General features: G+C 32.0%; 3 protein-coding genes and 1 pseudogene across 4 annotated transcripts; all 4 read right to left on the minus strand.

The window, feature by feature from the left end:
* Nucleotides 1–482: 482 nt before the first annotated feature.
* On the minus strand, nt 483–1955 carry LOC131655953 (glucan endo-1,3-beta-glucosidase 11-like). Its single transcript, XM_058925752.1, has one exon. The coding sequence runs from the start codon at nt 1790–1792 to the stop codon at nt 749–751; it is 1044 nt and encodes a 347-aa protein (XP_058781735.1). The 5' UTR covers nt 1793–1955; the 3' UTR covers nt 483–748.
* A 2821-nt stretch (nt 1956–4776) lies between these two features.
* On the minus strand, nt 4777–5734 carry LOC131658207 (uncharacterized). The gene is made up of 2 exons (XM_058927529.1): nt 5324–5734; nt 4777–5211 (listed from the first exon to the last, which is right to left on the minus strand). The coding sequence occupies exons 1-2, from the start codon at nt 5732–5734 to the stop codon at nt 4777–4779; spliced, it is 846 nt and encodes a 281-aa protein (XP_058783512.1).
* Nucleotides 5735–5833: 99 nt separating this feature from the next.
* On the minus strand, nt 5834–7371 carry LOC131658208 (uncharacterized; annotated as a pseudogene).
* Nucleotides 7372–10075: 2704 nt separating this feature from the next.
* On the minus strand, nt 10076–15858 carry LOC131661672 (uncharacterized). Of its 2 annotated transcripts, none has more exons than XM_058931280.1 (10): nt 15342–15858; nt 15062–15189; nt 14353–14494; nt 14004–14276; nt 13772–13919; nt 12335–13285; nt 11952–12190; nt 11795–11868; nt 11001–11109; nt 10076–10525 (listed from the first exon to the last, which is right to left on the minus strand). In XM_058931280.1, the coding sequence occupies exons 2-10, from the start codon at nt 15115–15117 to the stop codon at nt 10502–10504; spliced, it is 2016 nt and encodes a 671-aa protein (XP_058787263.1). In that variant the 5' UTR covers nt 15118–15189; nt 15342–15858; the 3' UTR covers nt 10076–10501. The 2 variants fall into 2 exon arrangements, with proteins under 2 accessions (XP_058787263.1, XP_058787262.1); XM_058931279.1 differs by having other exon boundaries at nt 15270–15858.
* Nucleotides 15859–18494: the final 2636 nt, after the last annotated feature.

Here is an 18494-nt window from a genome sequence, read left to right on the forward strand (position 1 = left end):
AAGTTATCAACACTTATTCTACATCTTGACTATTAATTCTTTTTAATCTAATGGTTAAAAATAATACGTAATTAAATATGGAGAGAGAAAATATTACTTATTATTTTTAACTATTAGATTGGAAAAAAAATTAATGGTTTAAGATGTGAAATAAGTGTAAATAATTTACTCTTTGGAACAAGAATATTTCTCCTTAAGCTTCAAATATGAGAACTAGTTAAAACATAGGCTAAATTACAGTTTTGGTCCTTTATTTTAATATTTTCACGATTTTAGTTCCCTTATTTTGTTCTTAAACACTTTTGGTCTCTCATCTCCATTTTAGCTTAAAAACACTTATGTTTTTAAAATGTGATACATAAGCGTTTTTTTTGCAAGCTAAAGTGGGATGAAGGACCAAATATATTTAAAAACAAAATAAAAGATCTAAAATTGTGAAAACACAAAAATAAGTAGACCAAAATTATAATTTAGCCTAAAACATATTTCCATAGTCAACCACTCTATTTTATTACTGTTACACATAATAAGGCGACTAGTAACATTCTAATATGAATTACAAAATCAAAATGTATCTCCAAAGCAAATTTTAGTTACAAATAAATTTAATTGATACAAACAAATTCAAAGTAACACCCAAGATTACAAATGATACAATCCAATCCAGAATCCATTGAAACAAATTTCCAAGTGATCACATAAACTATGAATTAATATCTCAGGTCAACTAGTTTCTCTTCCATCCCTTTTATCCCTCCACCGTAAACGGAACATCATAAACCTTCTCCATATTAGGGTAAAACATTCCAAAATTTCTCTCCGAGGTAGGCCCCACCTTTCCATTCTCATTAAAAAGTGCAAACAAATAAACGGTCAGATTTGCATTGGGTCTCAAGGGGGTCCCACCGTTAGTGAGAATCTTTTTAACAAGGTTACCGTTGTACGCAGCAGCGTTCTCTGGGGACGCACCCACCTCATCACTATCTCCTTTCGAAGGCCACCCTGTCTCACTCACAACGATCCTAACGTCGTCGTATTTAAGACCCGAAAGCGCCGCAAAAACGGCGTCGATTTGAGCATCAAAGATGTTAAAATACTTTAACCCGTTACCCGGATCCATGTTACCCGGGTTCTCACGAAACAGAGCGTAGTCTAGAGAAATGACGTCAGCGTTTGACTCGTAAGCGAAAAACGGATACACGTTTACCATTAAATACGACGACGTTTCGCGGATGAAATCAAGCATGGGTTTAATAACCGGTTCGATTAGTTCCGGTTTAAATGAACCGGTTGAAGATGGATATGAGGATCCGAGAGCAGAGAGTGCGATTGGGGAAGAAACTTTGATGGTGTTATGGAGGTTGTTCTTGATAAGAGCTTTGTGAATGTTTCTCATGGCGGGGATAAGGTATTTGGTGGTGTTATGTGGGTCGACGAAGACTTCATTGCCAACTGCGATGGCTTCGATGAGTGTGTGGGGTTGGTAAGCGACGACGTTTCTGTTGAGCCATGAGATTGCGTAGGAGAGTCTCTTGGCTGTATAGAAGAGCTGTTCGTTGGGGAGGTTGACGGTTACTTTGATTCCGGAGCCGGATAGTGCTCGGAGAACGGCACGGTCGGTGTCGAAGAGTTTGACGCGGTTGATTCCTTGTGATTTGAGGAGTTTGACGACTTTGAAGGCTGAGGGGAGGTTGTTGGCTATGCGACCATAGTTAACACCAATGTAGTTACCTTCTGTAAGTGCAAGTAGTGCTGTGAGTGAGAAGATGGAGAGAATGAGTAGACGATGCATGGTTAGAAGGATATGAAAGAATGAGAGTGAGTGTGTGTGAGAGTAGAAGAGAGTTGTATGGTTTTATATGCATGAAGCATGATGATGAAGATGATGTTGGGAAGGGAAAGGGACCCAGTGAATGATGATAACACGTTGCTCAAAGAAACACGACCGTTTTTATGTTTGTACTGGTTGCCGGTGCGATAGATTCGATGAAATGTAGTCTACACTTCGACTTCAGTGTAGGACTGTGGGGTGTTTCTTTTATTGGATTCGATTTAGTCCACGTGTTTTCTGCAGCGGTTTGGTCAAAAAACATGTGAGATTAGAGTGACTATATGACAAATAAACGTTCATTTTGTTGAAAATAGAGAAGGAGTTAATTGGATTTATTGACGTTTACTGGATGTTTTACTCCCAAAACTACTTTATCTTTATATAATTCGAACGTTGGATTTTGTTTCATTGCTGCTAAAGTTTGAGTTGGCAAATTGTAGTTGTTTGAATTATTAATTGAATAGTTTTCCAATAAATACTTGAGAGTTTGTGGAAGTTAATCGGTAATTGATCAAGTGTTCCATAAATTCTTACTATATTTTGTAAGGGGAAAATTTAAAATTTATTTCTAAAGTTTACTTTATCAACATATACTTCACAATTTATTTGTGCAACCATTGTCATGTTTTTCACTCACATCTGATTCAAATATGTACACCAATCCTCCAACACAAAATTTAATATTTTTTTAAATTCAATTAAAATTTTTTTTTTGATAATTAATGAAAGTGATTTTGATAAAAATATATACACTTTGATGAGAAATGTACATTTTATTTTTATATAATGTATCTGCGATGAGTACACAGTATGGATCAGAATTGATTACACATCTTCTAAATTTGACTCTTTGGGATAACTATTGAGGTGAAACATCATATTATGTTGGGAATGACTTTAGTCCAATGATTACTTCAGTTATTCCTTAAGGGTGTCTTATTCCACTCAATTAGTATATGGCTTACTACTTCCTCCCATAAGAGGGGCTGGGTCGGGTTAGATCACATGCTCGCCATGTGATCTTGTCATCCACTACCGAGGAATTCACCATGTCACTTAAATGATGGAGAGTTAGTTGATCGGGCCCTTTAGGACTTTATCGATGATATCTCAATCCCCAATTATTCAAACACAAGGGCAATGACGTCTACTCTTATAGGGTGGCGTAAGGACAGTCCTACTTGTACTTGTTCTCTACCATTACCACCATGACAATTGGAGACAAAACAACTGGATTTGTGTTTCCTATTCTACCCTTCAACGGATTTATTTCTTCAGCTATAAAAAGAAGACTTGGAAGAATTTGAAATTAACTAATCAGTTCTAAAAACTACACCAAAACGTTGCACAAATTTTGTTGAGATATTCTTTGTATAGTTTTGTATTTTTAGCAAGGAACTTTTGTTCATATTTTTCTTTCAACACTTATGTGTTGTTGTACTTAAATATTGTGTAATATGCTTATTAGAAGCATCTCTGTAATACACATTTTTGTAATCAACGGTTATTAATAGGTTCCTTGAGAGACTATGTTTAGTCAGGATTCTCAAGAAGGCTTTGGTTGCGATTATAGTGGTTTGGCAATAAGGATCGGATGAACTTGTTAGGATTTTCAACAAGGTTTATCGGACGCGGTGTGGTTGTCTACAGCTTGACATTAAGGATTAGTTGAACTTGTTAGGGTTGTTAACAAGGTTGATCAGACTTAGTGTGGTTGTATTTGTCTTGACATTAAGGATCAACAAACTTGTTAGACTTGCCAACAAGGTTGATCAGACTTATTGTAGTTGTCTGTAATCAGTTGATTATATTGGATTAAGTCCTTGTTGATAAGGCAAAATCACCTTGGTGGGTGGACTAGAGTAACTTCGTCAATAGTGAACCAGGATAAAGATGATTGTGTTCATTTATTTTTAGTCACTTGTTAGCTTTGTGTTTGAGTTGCGGAAAGGTTATATTTGGTGAAACCCAATTCAAATCTCCCTTCTTGTGTTTCTCGCACCTTCAAAATGGGACAATTTTTAAAGTTGAGGTTGAATGAGTTTTGGAGGGAAAAGAGGTTGAGGTGGCTAGAGATCATTGAATATTTTCCCTTGGATGGTGATCCAACGCCAAGAGCTTACCAAGGGTTAGGATTGAGTTTTGAGAATTAGTTAGAAAATGTGTTTCTTTGAGTGTGAAATTGAGTAGAGATTCATGTTTGTATTCAACTGAATTTAGTGAAAAAAATGAAGTGGAAGTGTGTTAGTTTGAGTTTCAAAAGTTAGTTAGTTTGAATGGTTTTGGAGGGAAGTAACTTTTAGGGGTAGTTTGGTCATTATGATGGGATAGGTGGTTTAAGGTTTTTTTAGAGGTAGTTAGGTTGTTACATGGTTACAAGTTGGTTGAAAGTTTGTTAAGGAAGTTAAGTTGGTTAGAGAATGATTAAGGGTTAGTTTGTACCGAACTTTAGGTAGTTAGAAATGAGGTTGAAGGTTGGGAGCGTGGTGGTTTAGAAAGTTTAACATTTAAGTGTGGATAGTAGTTAAAGTGAAATTATATAAAATGAGTGGCTTTCTTGAATTATTCCCCTTGTACTTTAAACTGTTTCAAACTTGAATATTCATGATGCATTGTATGCTGCTTGACGTATGTTGACAATCATGTTGCAAAACTATGTTGGATGTCCTTGCTTGAATGGCATGATGGCACCTTGTATCCTGTTTTTGGTTTGCACATGGTATGAGTAGCGCTATCTCAAAAAATTTGGAGGCCCTGATCTAATTTTAAAAATGGATCTTTAATGAAAAATATAAAAATAATTTAAATAAAAGTATTCTCTATTTATTTAAATTGTAAATAAAATCAAAAAATAGTCATTCTTATAAATAACATTGAAAATAATTATATTTTAAATAATAATATTAAAATACAATTTCAAGTTAATATTACGATCAACATTCTATCTATTTAAAAAGAGCTATCCTTCGAACACTTTTTGAAGCAAAATCATCAACCAAGTCTTCATATTGTATTGTCTCTAAGATATCATTCTCAATTGCTATTAATGCTAAGCCATTAAGTCTTTCTTGTAACATGGTAGACCGCAAGTAAGACTTCAACAACTTTAATTTTGAAAAACTTCTTTCAGTAGAAGCAACTGTTACAGGAATGGTTAGTAAAATCCTATATGCAATAATTGTATTAGAAAAATAATCCATGCCTTTTAAATATTTTAATATATCAATAGGTCCTGTTATTTCTTCAGGCAAGATATTTCTTAATAACTTTAACTCCACGCATAACTCTCTCCCATCAATATCAAACCGATCATTATGTTTCAATGCATGCTCAAAATGATTACAACAAGACTCCAAGGTTGCATCATCTAATGATTGTAACTTATGTGAAGTAAACAAGAAACCAAAAATACTTTCATACTGTTGGTACTGCTCAAATCTCTTTTTACGAGATACAATGGCTTGATTAAACAAGGTAGAGAAAATAATTAACCCTAAAAGATTCCTCTTCAGATAACTCAACTGACGGGGTAATCAAATTTTCATCAAATTGTCTTTTTCTTCTAATTATTCGTCTTTGAGGAAATACTGGATCAATATTCATTTCAATAGAAATTTCTTTAGCATTATCCAAGGTCTTATCAAAACGACTTTCTCTATATCTCTCAAAAAAAGAAATCAGCCCTTTTATTTTTTCCATAGCAACATCAATAAGCATGTTCTTTGACTGTAAAAGCTTGCTAACCAAATTAATTTCGTATAATATTTCAAACCAAATAATTATACTCATTAAAAACTCAAAATCACCAAGCTCATTTGTGGCTAAGGATCTAGCTTCACTTCTTATTTTAGAATCGAGATCTATTTCCGACACTTCAAGCAATGCTTCTCTAAAACCTGACATATGAGATTTTATAGCGTTGACACTATTTATATGACTCTCCCATCGAGTAGATGATAATGATTTTGGAGTCAACCCTTTGACATTATCTTTTAAAATTTTTCATCTCTTAGTGGAATTAGAAAAAATAGTATAAATGCGTTGAACAACTCCGAAAAAGCTTTTAGCTTTAACACACGAGTTATCCATGTCACACAACGTCAAATTAAGACTATGACAACCACATGGAGTATAAAAGGCTCTTGGATTCATGTCTAGAAATTTCTTTTGTACACCTTGATGTTTTCCATTCATATTTGACCCATTATCATAACATTGTCCTCGCACATCAAATAAGTCAAGATCAAGCTTTTTCAATTCATTTTGTAAAACATAAAAAAGCCCTTGGCCAATTGTATTATCCACATTCATAAATCCTAAAAAAGATTCCTTAACACTTACGGAATTTGAAGAAACATTCACATATCGTATTATCAAAGACATTTGCTCATGGTGACTAACATCAGGAGTACAATCAAGTATCACTGAAAAATACTTTGCTTGTTTGATTTTTCTAATGATCTCATTTTTAATTGCAGAAGCAAGCAAAAGTATTATCTCGTTTTGGATACTATGTCCAAGAAAGTGAACATGAATATTATCATTTGTAATACGTCTAACCTGTTCTTGGATAACTGGGTCAAATTCCGCTAACATTTCAATTAAGTCTAAAAAATTGCCATTGCTATTTTGGTACAATCTCTCATTAGAACCACGAAAGGCTAAACTATGTTTAGCAAGAAATTTCACCATTGAAATAATTCTTTTTAAAACACTTTTCCAGTGATCCTTTTCTTTGTTAATCAATCTTTGAGATGTTTTATCAATAGTCTCAAAATTTTGCATTCTATGACTCAACTCATGCCAAGTAGTCATATTCTTAATATGTTCCATGCCTATTTCATGTTCTCTAAGTCTTTCACCAACATGTGCCCAATCACAAAAACCTAATTTGCTAATTGATCTTTACCAATCCCTTTTTTAAAAACCTTACAACAAAAACAAAATGCTCTATTAAGCTCTTTTGAGTAAACAAGCCAATCTCTATCACACTTCTCTCCATTTGATAAAACTCTAGTATACAAATTAGCTGTAAATCGTCTAGACGATTTATCTTTAGGACCCTTCACAATAGAGAAATCTCTTTTAGGACCTTTTGTAGCTAATAAATCAATACTTTTGGAATTAAGAGAATCCCAAATTCTCGGATCAAATATATCTTTTCCATTGTCACTAACATTATCAACATTTTCAACATCAACTATTTCAAAGTCTAAGTTATCATTTGCAGTAGCATTAACATCACCATTATCTTCTATATTTTCAGTAGTTACCACGTTTTCAAAAATTTCTACATCAACATTATCAGCATTTTGATTTTCAACTAAATTTTTTTATTCTTTAAATATGAATTTATCAAGAGCTCCCAATTGAGATTGAGTTAATTCATCAAGTCTTTTCTTTTTCTTACGCCTCTCATATCCAGAATCAAACTTTCTAGTTTTAGGAGGTAATTTAGAAGACATGTTTCAAGAATAAAAAAAAAACTGAAATTTCCTGTTGTTCTTGATCAAATCTGAGATGTTGAGTTTGAGAAGACATCAAAGTTGAACCGATAAAAAAACTAAAGATAATGAGTGATTAAAGAATAAATTTATAATTTAACAAATTAGCAATTCAAAAATAAATTTTTATTTTCACGAATAAATTATGAATTTTTTTTTTTTAAGAATTTATATAATTAAAGAGTTTATATTAAAAGATTATATAACTTATAAGAAATTAACAATAAAAAAACATTAAAATTTGTAAAATAATAATAATAATAATAATAATAATAATAATAATAACAACAATAATAATAATAATAATAACAATAACAATAATAATAATAATAATAATAATAATAATAATAATAATAATAATAATAATAATAATAATAATAATAATAATAATACTAATAATAATAATAATAATAATAATAATAATAATAATAATAATAATAATAATAATAATAATAATAATAATAATAATAATAATAATAATAATAATAATAATAATAATAAAGAAGTAAAATTTGTACAATTAATAAAATATAAAAATATTGATGAACCTGGTAATTTAGGAAGTAACTTTATTCTTTCTAATGTTAGTGCAGAATTTTTTAAAGCTTTCTTTCACTTCACAGTAATGACAATGCCGTGACCACCACTATCAATCTATCATGTACGGCGCGTAACCTATCTAGCAACAACATATTATATTACTATATCATTATATATATAACCAATGTCGTGTGTATTTTATGGGCTGGACTTGAATTGTTATTTAACTTTAGGCCTTGTGCAGTATTTTAGGCTTGATTGGGCTGGATTTGAATTGTTATTTAACTTTAGGCCCTGTGCAGTATTTTAGGCTTGATTGGGCTGGATCTACTCAGCATAAAATAAAAATTTGAGGCCCTGAATTTTTTGAGGCCAGACTGCACAGGCCCAAATCCGGCCCTGGGTATGAGTATTGTAATGAAGTTTGGACATGAATAGTTGACTGCACATGTTGAGATGAGGTACTGAACATGAATGATGCATTGTATGTATTTTATTTGAATTGTATGTATGGTTCTTAGACTCTTATGCTTGAATTGAATGATGATTATGGACATGTCTGAACTGTGGATGCATTTCTCTTGATTTTAAGTTGCCTTGAACTTGTGCTGTGTGATTGGCTGCACTGCATGGATTGTATTATTGCATCATGAGTGTTTGTTTGAATCTATTTACACATGTCCAGCTTGAACCATGTTGATGATGACATGAACGTTGTACTGATGGATCAGCATACGCTTTACAATTGGAATGGTTTTACAGGTTGATAACATGGTGTAAGGGAGCAAGTCATGCATAGAACCAAGCATGGTTTGGAATTTTTTAAGCCTTCTTATACATGAAAAAAATATAAAGGTCAAGATGAAGTGGCAATGGGTGGAATTGAAGACCAGGATTAGTTTTATTTTAGAAGTAAAGGTCAATGGTCAAGGTCTATGGTCAACTGTTTGTTGACCAAAAGCCAACAATTTATCCAAAAAGTCAATTGTTCTAAAATGTAATTTTTTCATTGTAATTTTTTCTCTCTTTTGTAATTGCACTTTTTAGCCTTGTAATGACTAATGACTTGTGATCCAAGTGATTTGAATGAAAATAACAATTTTCCTCCTTTTTCAATTTGAAATCAAATTGTTTTGAAATCCTTCAATTTGACTCTAATAACCATTGTATGCATCCAACATTGTATCTAAAATTGTAGCAGGAATTGATCATGAATGGGAAAGTCAATATAATTTAGTCAACAAAAGTCTACCTTCCATGGTTGACTTGTTGATCAAAAGTCAACTTATTGCCAAATGTAAATATCTTCAATTCTTCTTCTTTATTTAAAGTCTTTCTTCTTTCTTCCCTAGTGAAACTTAATAGAATCCTAATAACTTGCATCACAAGCAACATGAAGAACCAAATATCATTGAGGACAAATTAACAAACCTTTGACCTAAGATGTCACATGAATGCCATGATATCTAAATGAATGATTAAGAGAGCTATGCATGTAAATGAGCAAGAGCTATAAGCTAGATAAAATGTGAAAAAGATATGGCAAATTTGGGGTATAACACCGGACCAGAGGTAATGTTAACATAACACTTTTTATTTATCGATTAGAGGTGTATTAACCTAACCAGGCCAGAGGTATATTAACATAACACTTTTTACTAATCGGTCATAGATATATTAATCTAACCGAGTCAAAGGTATATTAACATAACACTTTTCACTTATCGATCAAAGATATATTAACCTAACCGGATCAAGAAGTATATTACCATAGATAAATATATTATCCTAACCGGGTGGATTCTGGTATATACAAAGACCGACACCGTCGAAGGTGTCGAAGATGAAGCCACTGCTATAGCTACCCTTCAAGTCAATTTGAATTAATCCCCTACAGAGATGGTTGACTCTACCGATAAGGCCTTTGAAAGGGCTAAGTAAAGTACAAGTGCTAGACAAATATATCAAAAGAAAAATTAAGAATATGTTGGTAAGTAAATAATTAATATACTTACAAATTTAAAAGGAGTCTTAACGAAAAGAATTTTATATTTAAAGCAGTAGTAGTATTTTATTTCAATTGTTTTTAAAATAAAGAGGTCCCATCTTAAATAGGAGTACTTCTTAAATATAGAGTGAGAGGATTGAATGCCATCTTAAATAAAGAGGTCCCATCTTAAATAGGATCTAACTATTAAAATTTAAAGCATTAATATGTAGTTGCTCACTTCTAGATAAAACACGGGCACAATGCTAGTTAGAAATTTATATACTCGGTGGTTGTCAACTATGCAAAATTGATGTGTTGAATATATATACATTGAAGGAATTAATTACTTTGACTAAATTTACACGTTTCCTATACATATATACATATGATAACTTAGACTATGCAAATCGTAGTAAGAGAAAAGATGGAGCTTAGGTGAAAAGTGTATAAACAAAATTTGTCACCAAGAAAACGAATATCTCAGACTCTTTGTATGTAATCGTATGGGATCGCAGAAGAAGCAGCTGTACACCCGGATGCCTGAACGCCCAAACACCGTGTTTCTGTGCAGTTGATTGATGTCAGGATTGTCAAACTAGTTTTGCAAACGCAAGAGCGGTATCTTGATAGACATAGCTAAACTTTCTTTTTTTCTTCTGCCTGGAATTGAAATGAATATTATATAAGTGGCCTTGAGAATCAATTAATGTCTTCAATAATGATAGCTTATTTCCATACAAAGCAGCACAACTCAAGAATGCTATCAAATTTATTTGATCTATAGAAGCAATAAGAAAAAATAGGCTTATTCTAATTTATTTAACAGAAAGTAACATGTAGCAATGCTGTAACTTTTAGAAGGAACTACACGCTCCAGAAACAATTTTGATTTGTTTTGTGCATTTTAAAAGAATTCCATTTTTCGGTCAAAAAAAAAGAAAAGAATTCCATTTTAAATCAGTGAAGAGAGTTTTGCTCCAGCTTATTTATCATTTTTCCTCAATCAAAACTATATAAGCGTCAACATGGAACAGGGATTTTAAAAACTGAAGGGAGAAAAAAAAGCTTATTAAATAAGAGCTAGAATAAGATTTTCCACAACAAACAACATTCTACTCAATTTAACGGTTCTCACCAGATCCACTGCCAAACAAGTTTTTCTATTGCCGGTAAGATCTGACTGATGTGATCTTTGGCATCGACCATATAACCTTTGGATAAACTCCTGCATATGATTATAGATACTGCATATGACCATGCCAAATTAAAGTTAGCGACAAATATTTATTCAGCCTTTTCACAAATGGGAAATAATTGTAAATTATCTTTAAGTCTATCATTGTGTTACTTTTTACCAATTCCTTACTCCTTCATTGAATAGAGTCATCCTATTTTCCAACTAGCTAAATTCTTTGAAAGTCCAAGGCCCCTTCTAAGATCAATTTTTGTGAGCCACAAGGCTCATTCTACTGACACGTTGATTATGGAGTTTCCTAGTCAGAATCAATCCCTTAAACTATTCTTAAAATGTATTTTCATAAATATATTGCCATAATACATTGTCAACAAAATGGTAAAGCCATCATAGAGTTGGATTTCTCAGTTCTCACTTAGATGAACCGTGTGCCATATTTACCAAATTCCTTACATCTAAAACAATGATTGGCTTCACTTCCAATATTAATTTCCCTATTCTACCAAAAATGACCAGTGTTGCCTTGAAATTCAATTAAAGAAGTACACATCACTTTAATATTGAATGTCTCATGTCAATGTTACCCTTAAATATAATATTGACTTTATCATTAAATTTATCAGTGCAATGGCTCAATGAGTTTTAAGTAACACCGTCTTTCAAGCTATAGTACAAAAATGTAAAAACGTGATAGATAAATTATTTGCCAGTATAGGAATAGAATAAAAATATACCTTAGTCGATGCCTGTTGCAGGCTGCGAAAAAGGCAACAAACCCATATACTATGCTTTTGAGTGCTCGGAAAATCTGAAAAAGTAAGTATAAAAAACCCATCAATTCTTTGATGAAACTACCTACATCCAAAAACTATTGATAGGCCATCTTACAACCTGCGAAAAAAGATCATTCCAAAGAGAGCGCCACACGGAAACTTCATAACTGCTGACTGTGGCTTCAGAAGATGAAGCCAACCGGATTACACTACCAAGAAACTGCCATGCCTCTCCAAGTATATTAAAAATGCGTGTGCATATTACAGCCAGAAAACTGAATAGTGTCATGACTAGACGAACAGGGGCATATAGAAATTCCCAGAGAATCCAAAATAGAGGATATAAGACACAAGTAGCTGCAGTACATTGAAGAAAAGAACATGCAGGTAATTAGTATAGTTTGTATATCAGATGAAAATTATTTACTAAGCTGTTAAAAGCAATGGTCAACTTAAAAAATAACAGACAGCACTAGAAGTCCAAAACACGTGATGACCTACCAATCCTCCAAACAACGGTGAGGATAAACCATAGTGGCAAGAAGAGTAGTTCCACCACATCTCCCACTAGATTGCAAGAAGTCTCAATCCCAAACCAAATGACAGAGAATATGCTTTCTAATAGTTCAAACAAAATATTTAAGCTTGGGAGAAGAAATCCAAAAATCTCCACCACTGACTCTATAAGAGGTTGAACAAGAACTGAAAAAAAGGACCGTGTAGTATGTGTAAAGGCGAGAAACCACCTAACAGCCTTCTGGAAGTTATGTAGAAACAGCATTGTCCCTAAGTATTTGACCCTTGAAACCATCTCCCAAGTTTCAATCCAATCAAAAAGAGGCCCACATATACGAGATGCAGTTGCCTTGAGAACTGGAACATTTTTGTATAAATCATAGAATCCAATGAGGACAGTGACAAATGACATTATAACATATAACAGTCTAACAAGTGGACACATCCAAGGACGATAAAGATTGCATAACACTGGATATGACTGAAGGAAGATCACCCAAGATGGAAGACCAGCCTCTAACAAAGTAAGCAATCGCAGATCAGATACAATAACATCCCTTAATTTGAATGGGAGGTCGTGATCATTAAACCTAAATAACAGTAGAGCATCATTATACTGAGTGGTTTCAACCCCATCATCAGAAACAGATGCAGACCTCGGGGAACAATTCAACGAGTTATTAATTTCAGCTGCTGAATAGCTATCAACATCAACTTCAGCACTAAAGGAATTCAGTAACTTTCTTCTCTTATAAGGCCCAGAAGAAGGAGGTGTGTGCAGCGTGTCAGTTTTCGCTTCGGCATCATCAGAATATGCTCCAGTTATGGTATCCAAACTATCTTCAAAAGTTACGGTATCATTGCAAATGTTATCGTCATCGTCATCAATGGATACATTCTCTGAAAGAATCTCACTAGCATCATAAAATATTTCCCCTGTCAAAATTTCACAAAGAAATGTTTATTGAAAGTCCGTGTTAGTACAGAACTAAAAAACAATGCAGCCTCTAGTATCGATCATGTAAGATACAATAAACTCTTTAGTCAGTGGTCATGTTTGGAAAAAGGATAAAATAGTAAACTAAGCTTCTAGAATATAATTCTAACTTTTCAAACTCAACCCTCGCCTCCACCCAAAGAAAGGTTAAGGAAAATTGAATGGATAGAGAGGGATTAAGTGGGAAAAAGATGCCTCCAGTCTCTTTTGCTTCAACTCTATAACTAATTAATTCATATATCAACATTTTATGAGATGTGTGTGTGCGCTGAGCTATATGCCTGTATCAGTACATATGTATATGTCTGCTCTCACAGGAAATCTGAAAGCTACAGACAGCTAGATGCTTCTTACAAATGCTATCCTAAATTTATATGTAACATGTACATTGACATGAAAGCAATGATAGGAATTCCTGTTACCACCTGAGGCAGAATCCAGGTGCCCTTTCAAAAGTTGCCGTTCGGAAAGTGTTCCTGAGAACCATGAAGACATACAGCTTGCAGCTTGAGCAATATTGTCAAATTCCCATCTTTTCATAAGTTTAGCTTCTATAGCCAGTGATGTATCAGTCTGAAAAATAAAAGAAAAATCAATAAATGATTGTACAGACAACAAACTTTAAAAATAACAAGCTTGCCAGAGAGATTGTAACACCTGGAGCTCATTAAAGTAGTTGATACCACGAACATTGTTCCATGCAACTTCAAATACAATAAAACCATGTAGAGTTCTATGTAGTTCACTGCTGAATTGTAAAGAATTCCTTATGTTTTTAACAGGAAGCAACACTCTCTTTCTTGATGACACTACTGCTTCAATCACTGAGAACAATTTCTTTGGTTTACTCGTGCTTGGTTGAGAAGAAACCTCCTTCCCTTCTTTTTTTTCTCTTCGATTTTTGCTGTATGCAAAAGGAGACAACCTTGACTGCAGATAAACAAAAAACAATTAACTTGTATTCCAGGAAACCATTACTTCAAATGATTGTGGTGTGTTTAGCAACCTTGGTAACCATCAATTGCCAAAAGTGTGCTCCCCGTGAACCAAGATCTCTCAACCATGGTCTATTGTCAACAAAAATATACATTTTTTTACTATCATTTGCGAGGAAAAGACTAAGATCTGCAAAATAAGATTGCAAGTCTCTGCAAAACAAATCACATACATGAATTAGATCAGTATGAGAAAAACACAGTAGTAGATAAACCAACAACAACATAAACATAAACATTTTCGGTTACAATAACAGAAAACTTTGTTGAATTCTTAAATCACTATAACTGAAAGAATCAATAGCCTCACGCCAGCTGAACATTCCAATTCCAAGAAAACAATGTGACTATCATTGAATCTCTAGAAAACAAAAAACAGTAAATTACCTATGAACCAGAATCCAAGAACTCAATACTAATTATCAAATAATTTTTAAAAAAACGTAGAACGTAGCACCAGGCTCAAGAATGAAACAAAACTCATTTCAATTTTAGTTGACAAAAAATTTCACATAAAAAAAGAAATAAACGCATGATCCAATAAAATTCAACCCTATAATTATAACCAAAAAATAAAAAATAAACAAATTAAAGTCAAAGTCAAATTAAAATCAATTCCATCATCAATTTCACAACAGCATTTCATTTCATCAATACACCATCAAACATTCAATTTCAAAGCACCAGCACCATCATGCATGCATAATCATGAAAACATACCTAATTTGCAACCCTGTAAGAGGAAAAATGCAGCGTTCATCGTCACATTTCCCCATCTAGAGAACCAACAACACCTTCAAAGCCTTTATTAGTATCACCAAAACCTTGAACAAATTCTCCACTATCACCTGTTTCAAATTCCGAAAAACAGAGAGTCACTCTCTACAATGCATTCATTGATTCACGGACGAAGCATTAGAAAGAAGACCTGAGAGATTGAAAATGAAATTGAAATTGAAATTCCAGAAAAATGAAGAATGAAATGTGAAGAAACAAGAACCGCCACAGAGTAACTTCATAACAGATAGCAGAGCAGAAGGAATTAAAGAAGGAGATAAGAGTTCATAAATGCGTAGCACAGATAGGTTTTAATTTCAAAGCGTGTCAGCGAATTTCTGTTAGCGATTGTGCCAATTTCAATTCGTTTCAGAAGAGAGAGAAAGAAAATGAGGAGAAACAAGAGAGAGAAAGTGGTTGAACCCAAGAACACGTTCGTTTTTTTATTTAATTATTATTATTATTAATATTTTTTTGGATATTTGTGTGTTAGCGTGTGTATGTGTTTTGTTAGAAATCTTTAAAATAGAAACAGGGAAAATAAATGAAAACAAAAATGAGACGGTGGTGCAAGGGTAAAATGGTAATATGTGGTGACGCATTGAAGAGAGAAAAAAGAAAGTAAAATTTTCTTTTCTGAAACACAAAGAAAGAAAGGAAGGAAATGAAGCATTGAAGGCGGGAGCACGCGGTTTATTAAAATGTGGGTTCTGCAAAAATTATTGATGCTAATTTTGCTGTTTATTACTTTATTTAGTTGTCATTTTATTTTATAAAAATTAGTCATCTAAGTTGATATTTAATTTAATCAGGAAAGTTTAGTTTAAATTAATTTCAGTATTTATATATAAAAAAATTATTAATCTTTTGTAGTTGTATTTTGAAACATCCTATTACAACAAAAAAATAATACTCATTAATACAGTTTCATAATATCGAAATAGCCTTTAATTAAATTAAAGAGTGTTTGTTTCAAGGTTGTAAAGGTTTATTCCTAAAAATATAAAAGTTATAAATATAGATTCTTGTATTTATTTCAAAATTAAAAAATTGATTCTCGAATATAAAATATTTTAGGAATAAAACAACATTCATATTTGTATGCTTTTATTTTCAAGGTAAAGGATGGGCATATATGATTCTCATAAAAGTTGGAATAAATTTAAATAATTAGATATAATTTTACTTTTACTTTTATACTCACAAATGTGATAAATATCAACAAAAATATATTTGGGTTAAGATTCTCATAATTAATTTTTCAGAAAACATAAATATTTATGTGTAATTAATGAAACAAACGTCATGTGTGTTTATTTTAAGAATTAAAATTATAATCTTTGACAATATTATTTTTGCGACCATTATTTTCAAAAATTGCATTCCTAAATTTTTGGTAATTACTATATTTTGATAGGAATATTATGAAGCATATTTAATTTTAAATTTTAATATAAAATTAAAAAAAGAATGAACATAATAGGAAGTAAAAAGTTATATGTGTTACATTTTATTATTAATAAAAATATAGGATTTTCATCTTATGTAAAAAGAGAATTATATCTAAAATAACTTTTTAGAAATAAAATAGTATCTAAGAATTAAACAACAACTGAGTCTTATTTTATTGATCGATTGAAATTGATTATATGGATCAACTTTTATTATAATGTTCTTTTTATTAAGGATCACGCTTTTATTCAAATTGTCCTATTGTAGAATTAGAAACTTCAGTTATATGTGTCGGTACAACCACTTAAGGGTATTCGCAGTGCGATTTAGGCGATTTTGACGAAAAAAATCATTCAAACTGCAAGAGAAAAAATTGTGCATTTTTGGTTTGGTTCGGTTGACTTTTAGAAAAAAATTGAACCAAACCAAACCAAAGCAATACGGTTTGATTCGGTTCGGTTGATTTGATTTTTTACAAATATTTTATTGAATCATACATACACATATAGATGACAACATAACTTTGTATTTAGACATTCATACACTATCAAATTAGACAAAAGTGGAATAATAAACATAAAATAATAGCATAAAACAATATAAAAATTATTATAATGAAGCAAAAAGGCTTAATATCCTTTTTGGTCCCTTACCTAAACCTATGGGTCCATTTTAGTCTTTTTTTCTTTTAAAAGGACCAAATTAATCCTTTATTTTTTATAACCGTGTCATATTCGTCCTTTCCGTTTATTTCTCACTAACGGTGTCAATTTTTCTTACATGGCATCCTAGTCATCATCTTCTTCATTCTCTTTGAACCCAGAAAAATCCTAAATTTTCAAACCCAAAATATTTTGAAACACTATTCATCTTCTTGGTTAAAATCAAAAGCACTAAAATATCAAATATTGGACACTCATATTCGTTACTCACTTTCTTCATATGTTTATCAATCATAATAAGAATCATTGTCCTTTTCGTTACGTGTGTTTGTTTAAGGTTTACTTTTTTTTAACGAAAGTTAAACACCTCAGATTTGAAATTAGGTGTATAAAATTCAATCAATTTGTCATAATCAGTGGAGGGAGAGAGAGTTAAATACCCCATATATGAAATTAGATGTTCAAACCACTAAACTTAATAGTCAAATATTGTGAACAAAAAGAAATTATTGTGGATATATGTGGGTATGAATTTTGTTAATCTTTCTCTGTTCTCTCTCTCTATTCCACTATGTATTACATTTTTTCTGCAACTACTGTAGATAATTTTCTGGAATATGATTTCTTCATTATTTAAACAATATGATTTCTTCAATTTGGTTGAGAACTATTCCTTAAGGAGCTACTTTTAAGGGTTTAATTTTAAGTATGTTTTGATGATGGTTTAAGATTGAGAACAAAGGATATAGAATTTCTCCGATTACACAAATTGCAAGAAAAATAAAAATTGAAGAATATTTAGATGAGATTTTAAAAATTGTAAAAAAGGAGTTTTAGAAATGGGATAAATTTCTGGAAAATAGTATGAATGTTGCAAGAATGAGATGAATTTATGAGCAATGGTATGAATGTTGCAAGAATGAGATGAATTTATGGGCAATGGTATGAATGTTGCCAGAAATCTGGGTTTTTGATGAATACGTGCCACATCAGCGTTATGTGTATGCCAAGTGGGCTGTAATTTTGACTTTGACTAACAGACCTAACGGAAAGGACTAACGTGACACTATTTAAAGACATAAGGGATTCAATTGGTTCTTTTAAAAGAAAAGGGACTAAAATGGATCCAGAGGTATAGGTAAAGGACCAAAAAGGGTATTAAGCTAACAAAAAAAAATAGAAGAGATGAGAGATTAGTGAAGATGAAAAAGAAAAAACAAAAGAGTTGAGAGATTAGAGAAGAAGATGTGCGATAAAAACGA

This window comes from Vicia villosa, linkage group LG3 (genome assembly GCF_029867415.1).
Source record: "Vicia villosa cultivar HV-30 ecotype Madison, WI linkage group LG3, Vvil1.0, whole genome shotgun sequence".
Classification (NCBI taxonomy): Eukaryota; Viridiplantae; Streptophyta; class Magnoliopsida; order Fabales; family Fabaceae; genus Vicia; species Vicia villosa.

Excerpts from the sequence above, each read along its gene's own strand:
- LOC131655953 (XM_058925752.1), bottom strand. The coding sequence starts at position 1,792 with ATGCATCGTCTACTCATTCTCTCCATCTTCTCACTCACAGCACTACTT.
- LOC131658207 (XM_058927529.1), bottom strand. The coding sequence starts at position 5,734 with ATGTCAGGTTTTAGAGAAGCATTGCTTGAAGTGTCGGAAATAGATCTC. Across the intron at positions 5,212-5,323 it reads CTGAAGAGGAATCTTTTAGG|TTACAATCATTAGATGATGC; the intron begins GTTAATTATTTT and ends ACTTCACATAAG.
- LOC131661672 (XM_058931280.1), bottom strand. The coding sequence starts at position 15,117 with ATGGGGAAATGTGACGATGAACGCTGCATTTTTCCTCTTACAGGGTTG. Across the intron at positions 13,286-13,771 it reads GCACCTGGATTCTGCCTCAG|GGGAAATATTTTATGATGCT; the intron begins GTGGTAACAGGA and ends AAATTTTGACAG. Across the intron at positions 12,191-12,334 it reads CACCGTTGTTTGGAGGATTG|CTACTTGTGTCTTATATCCT; the intron begins GTAGGTCATCAC and ends AATGTACTGCAG.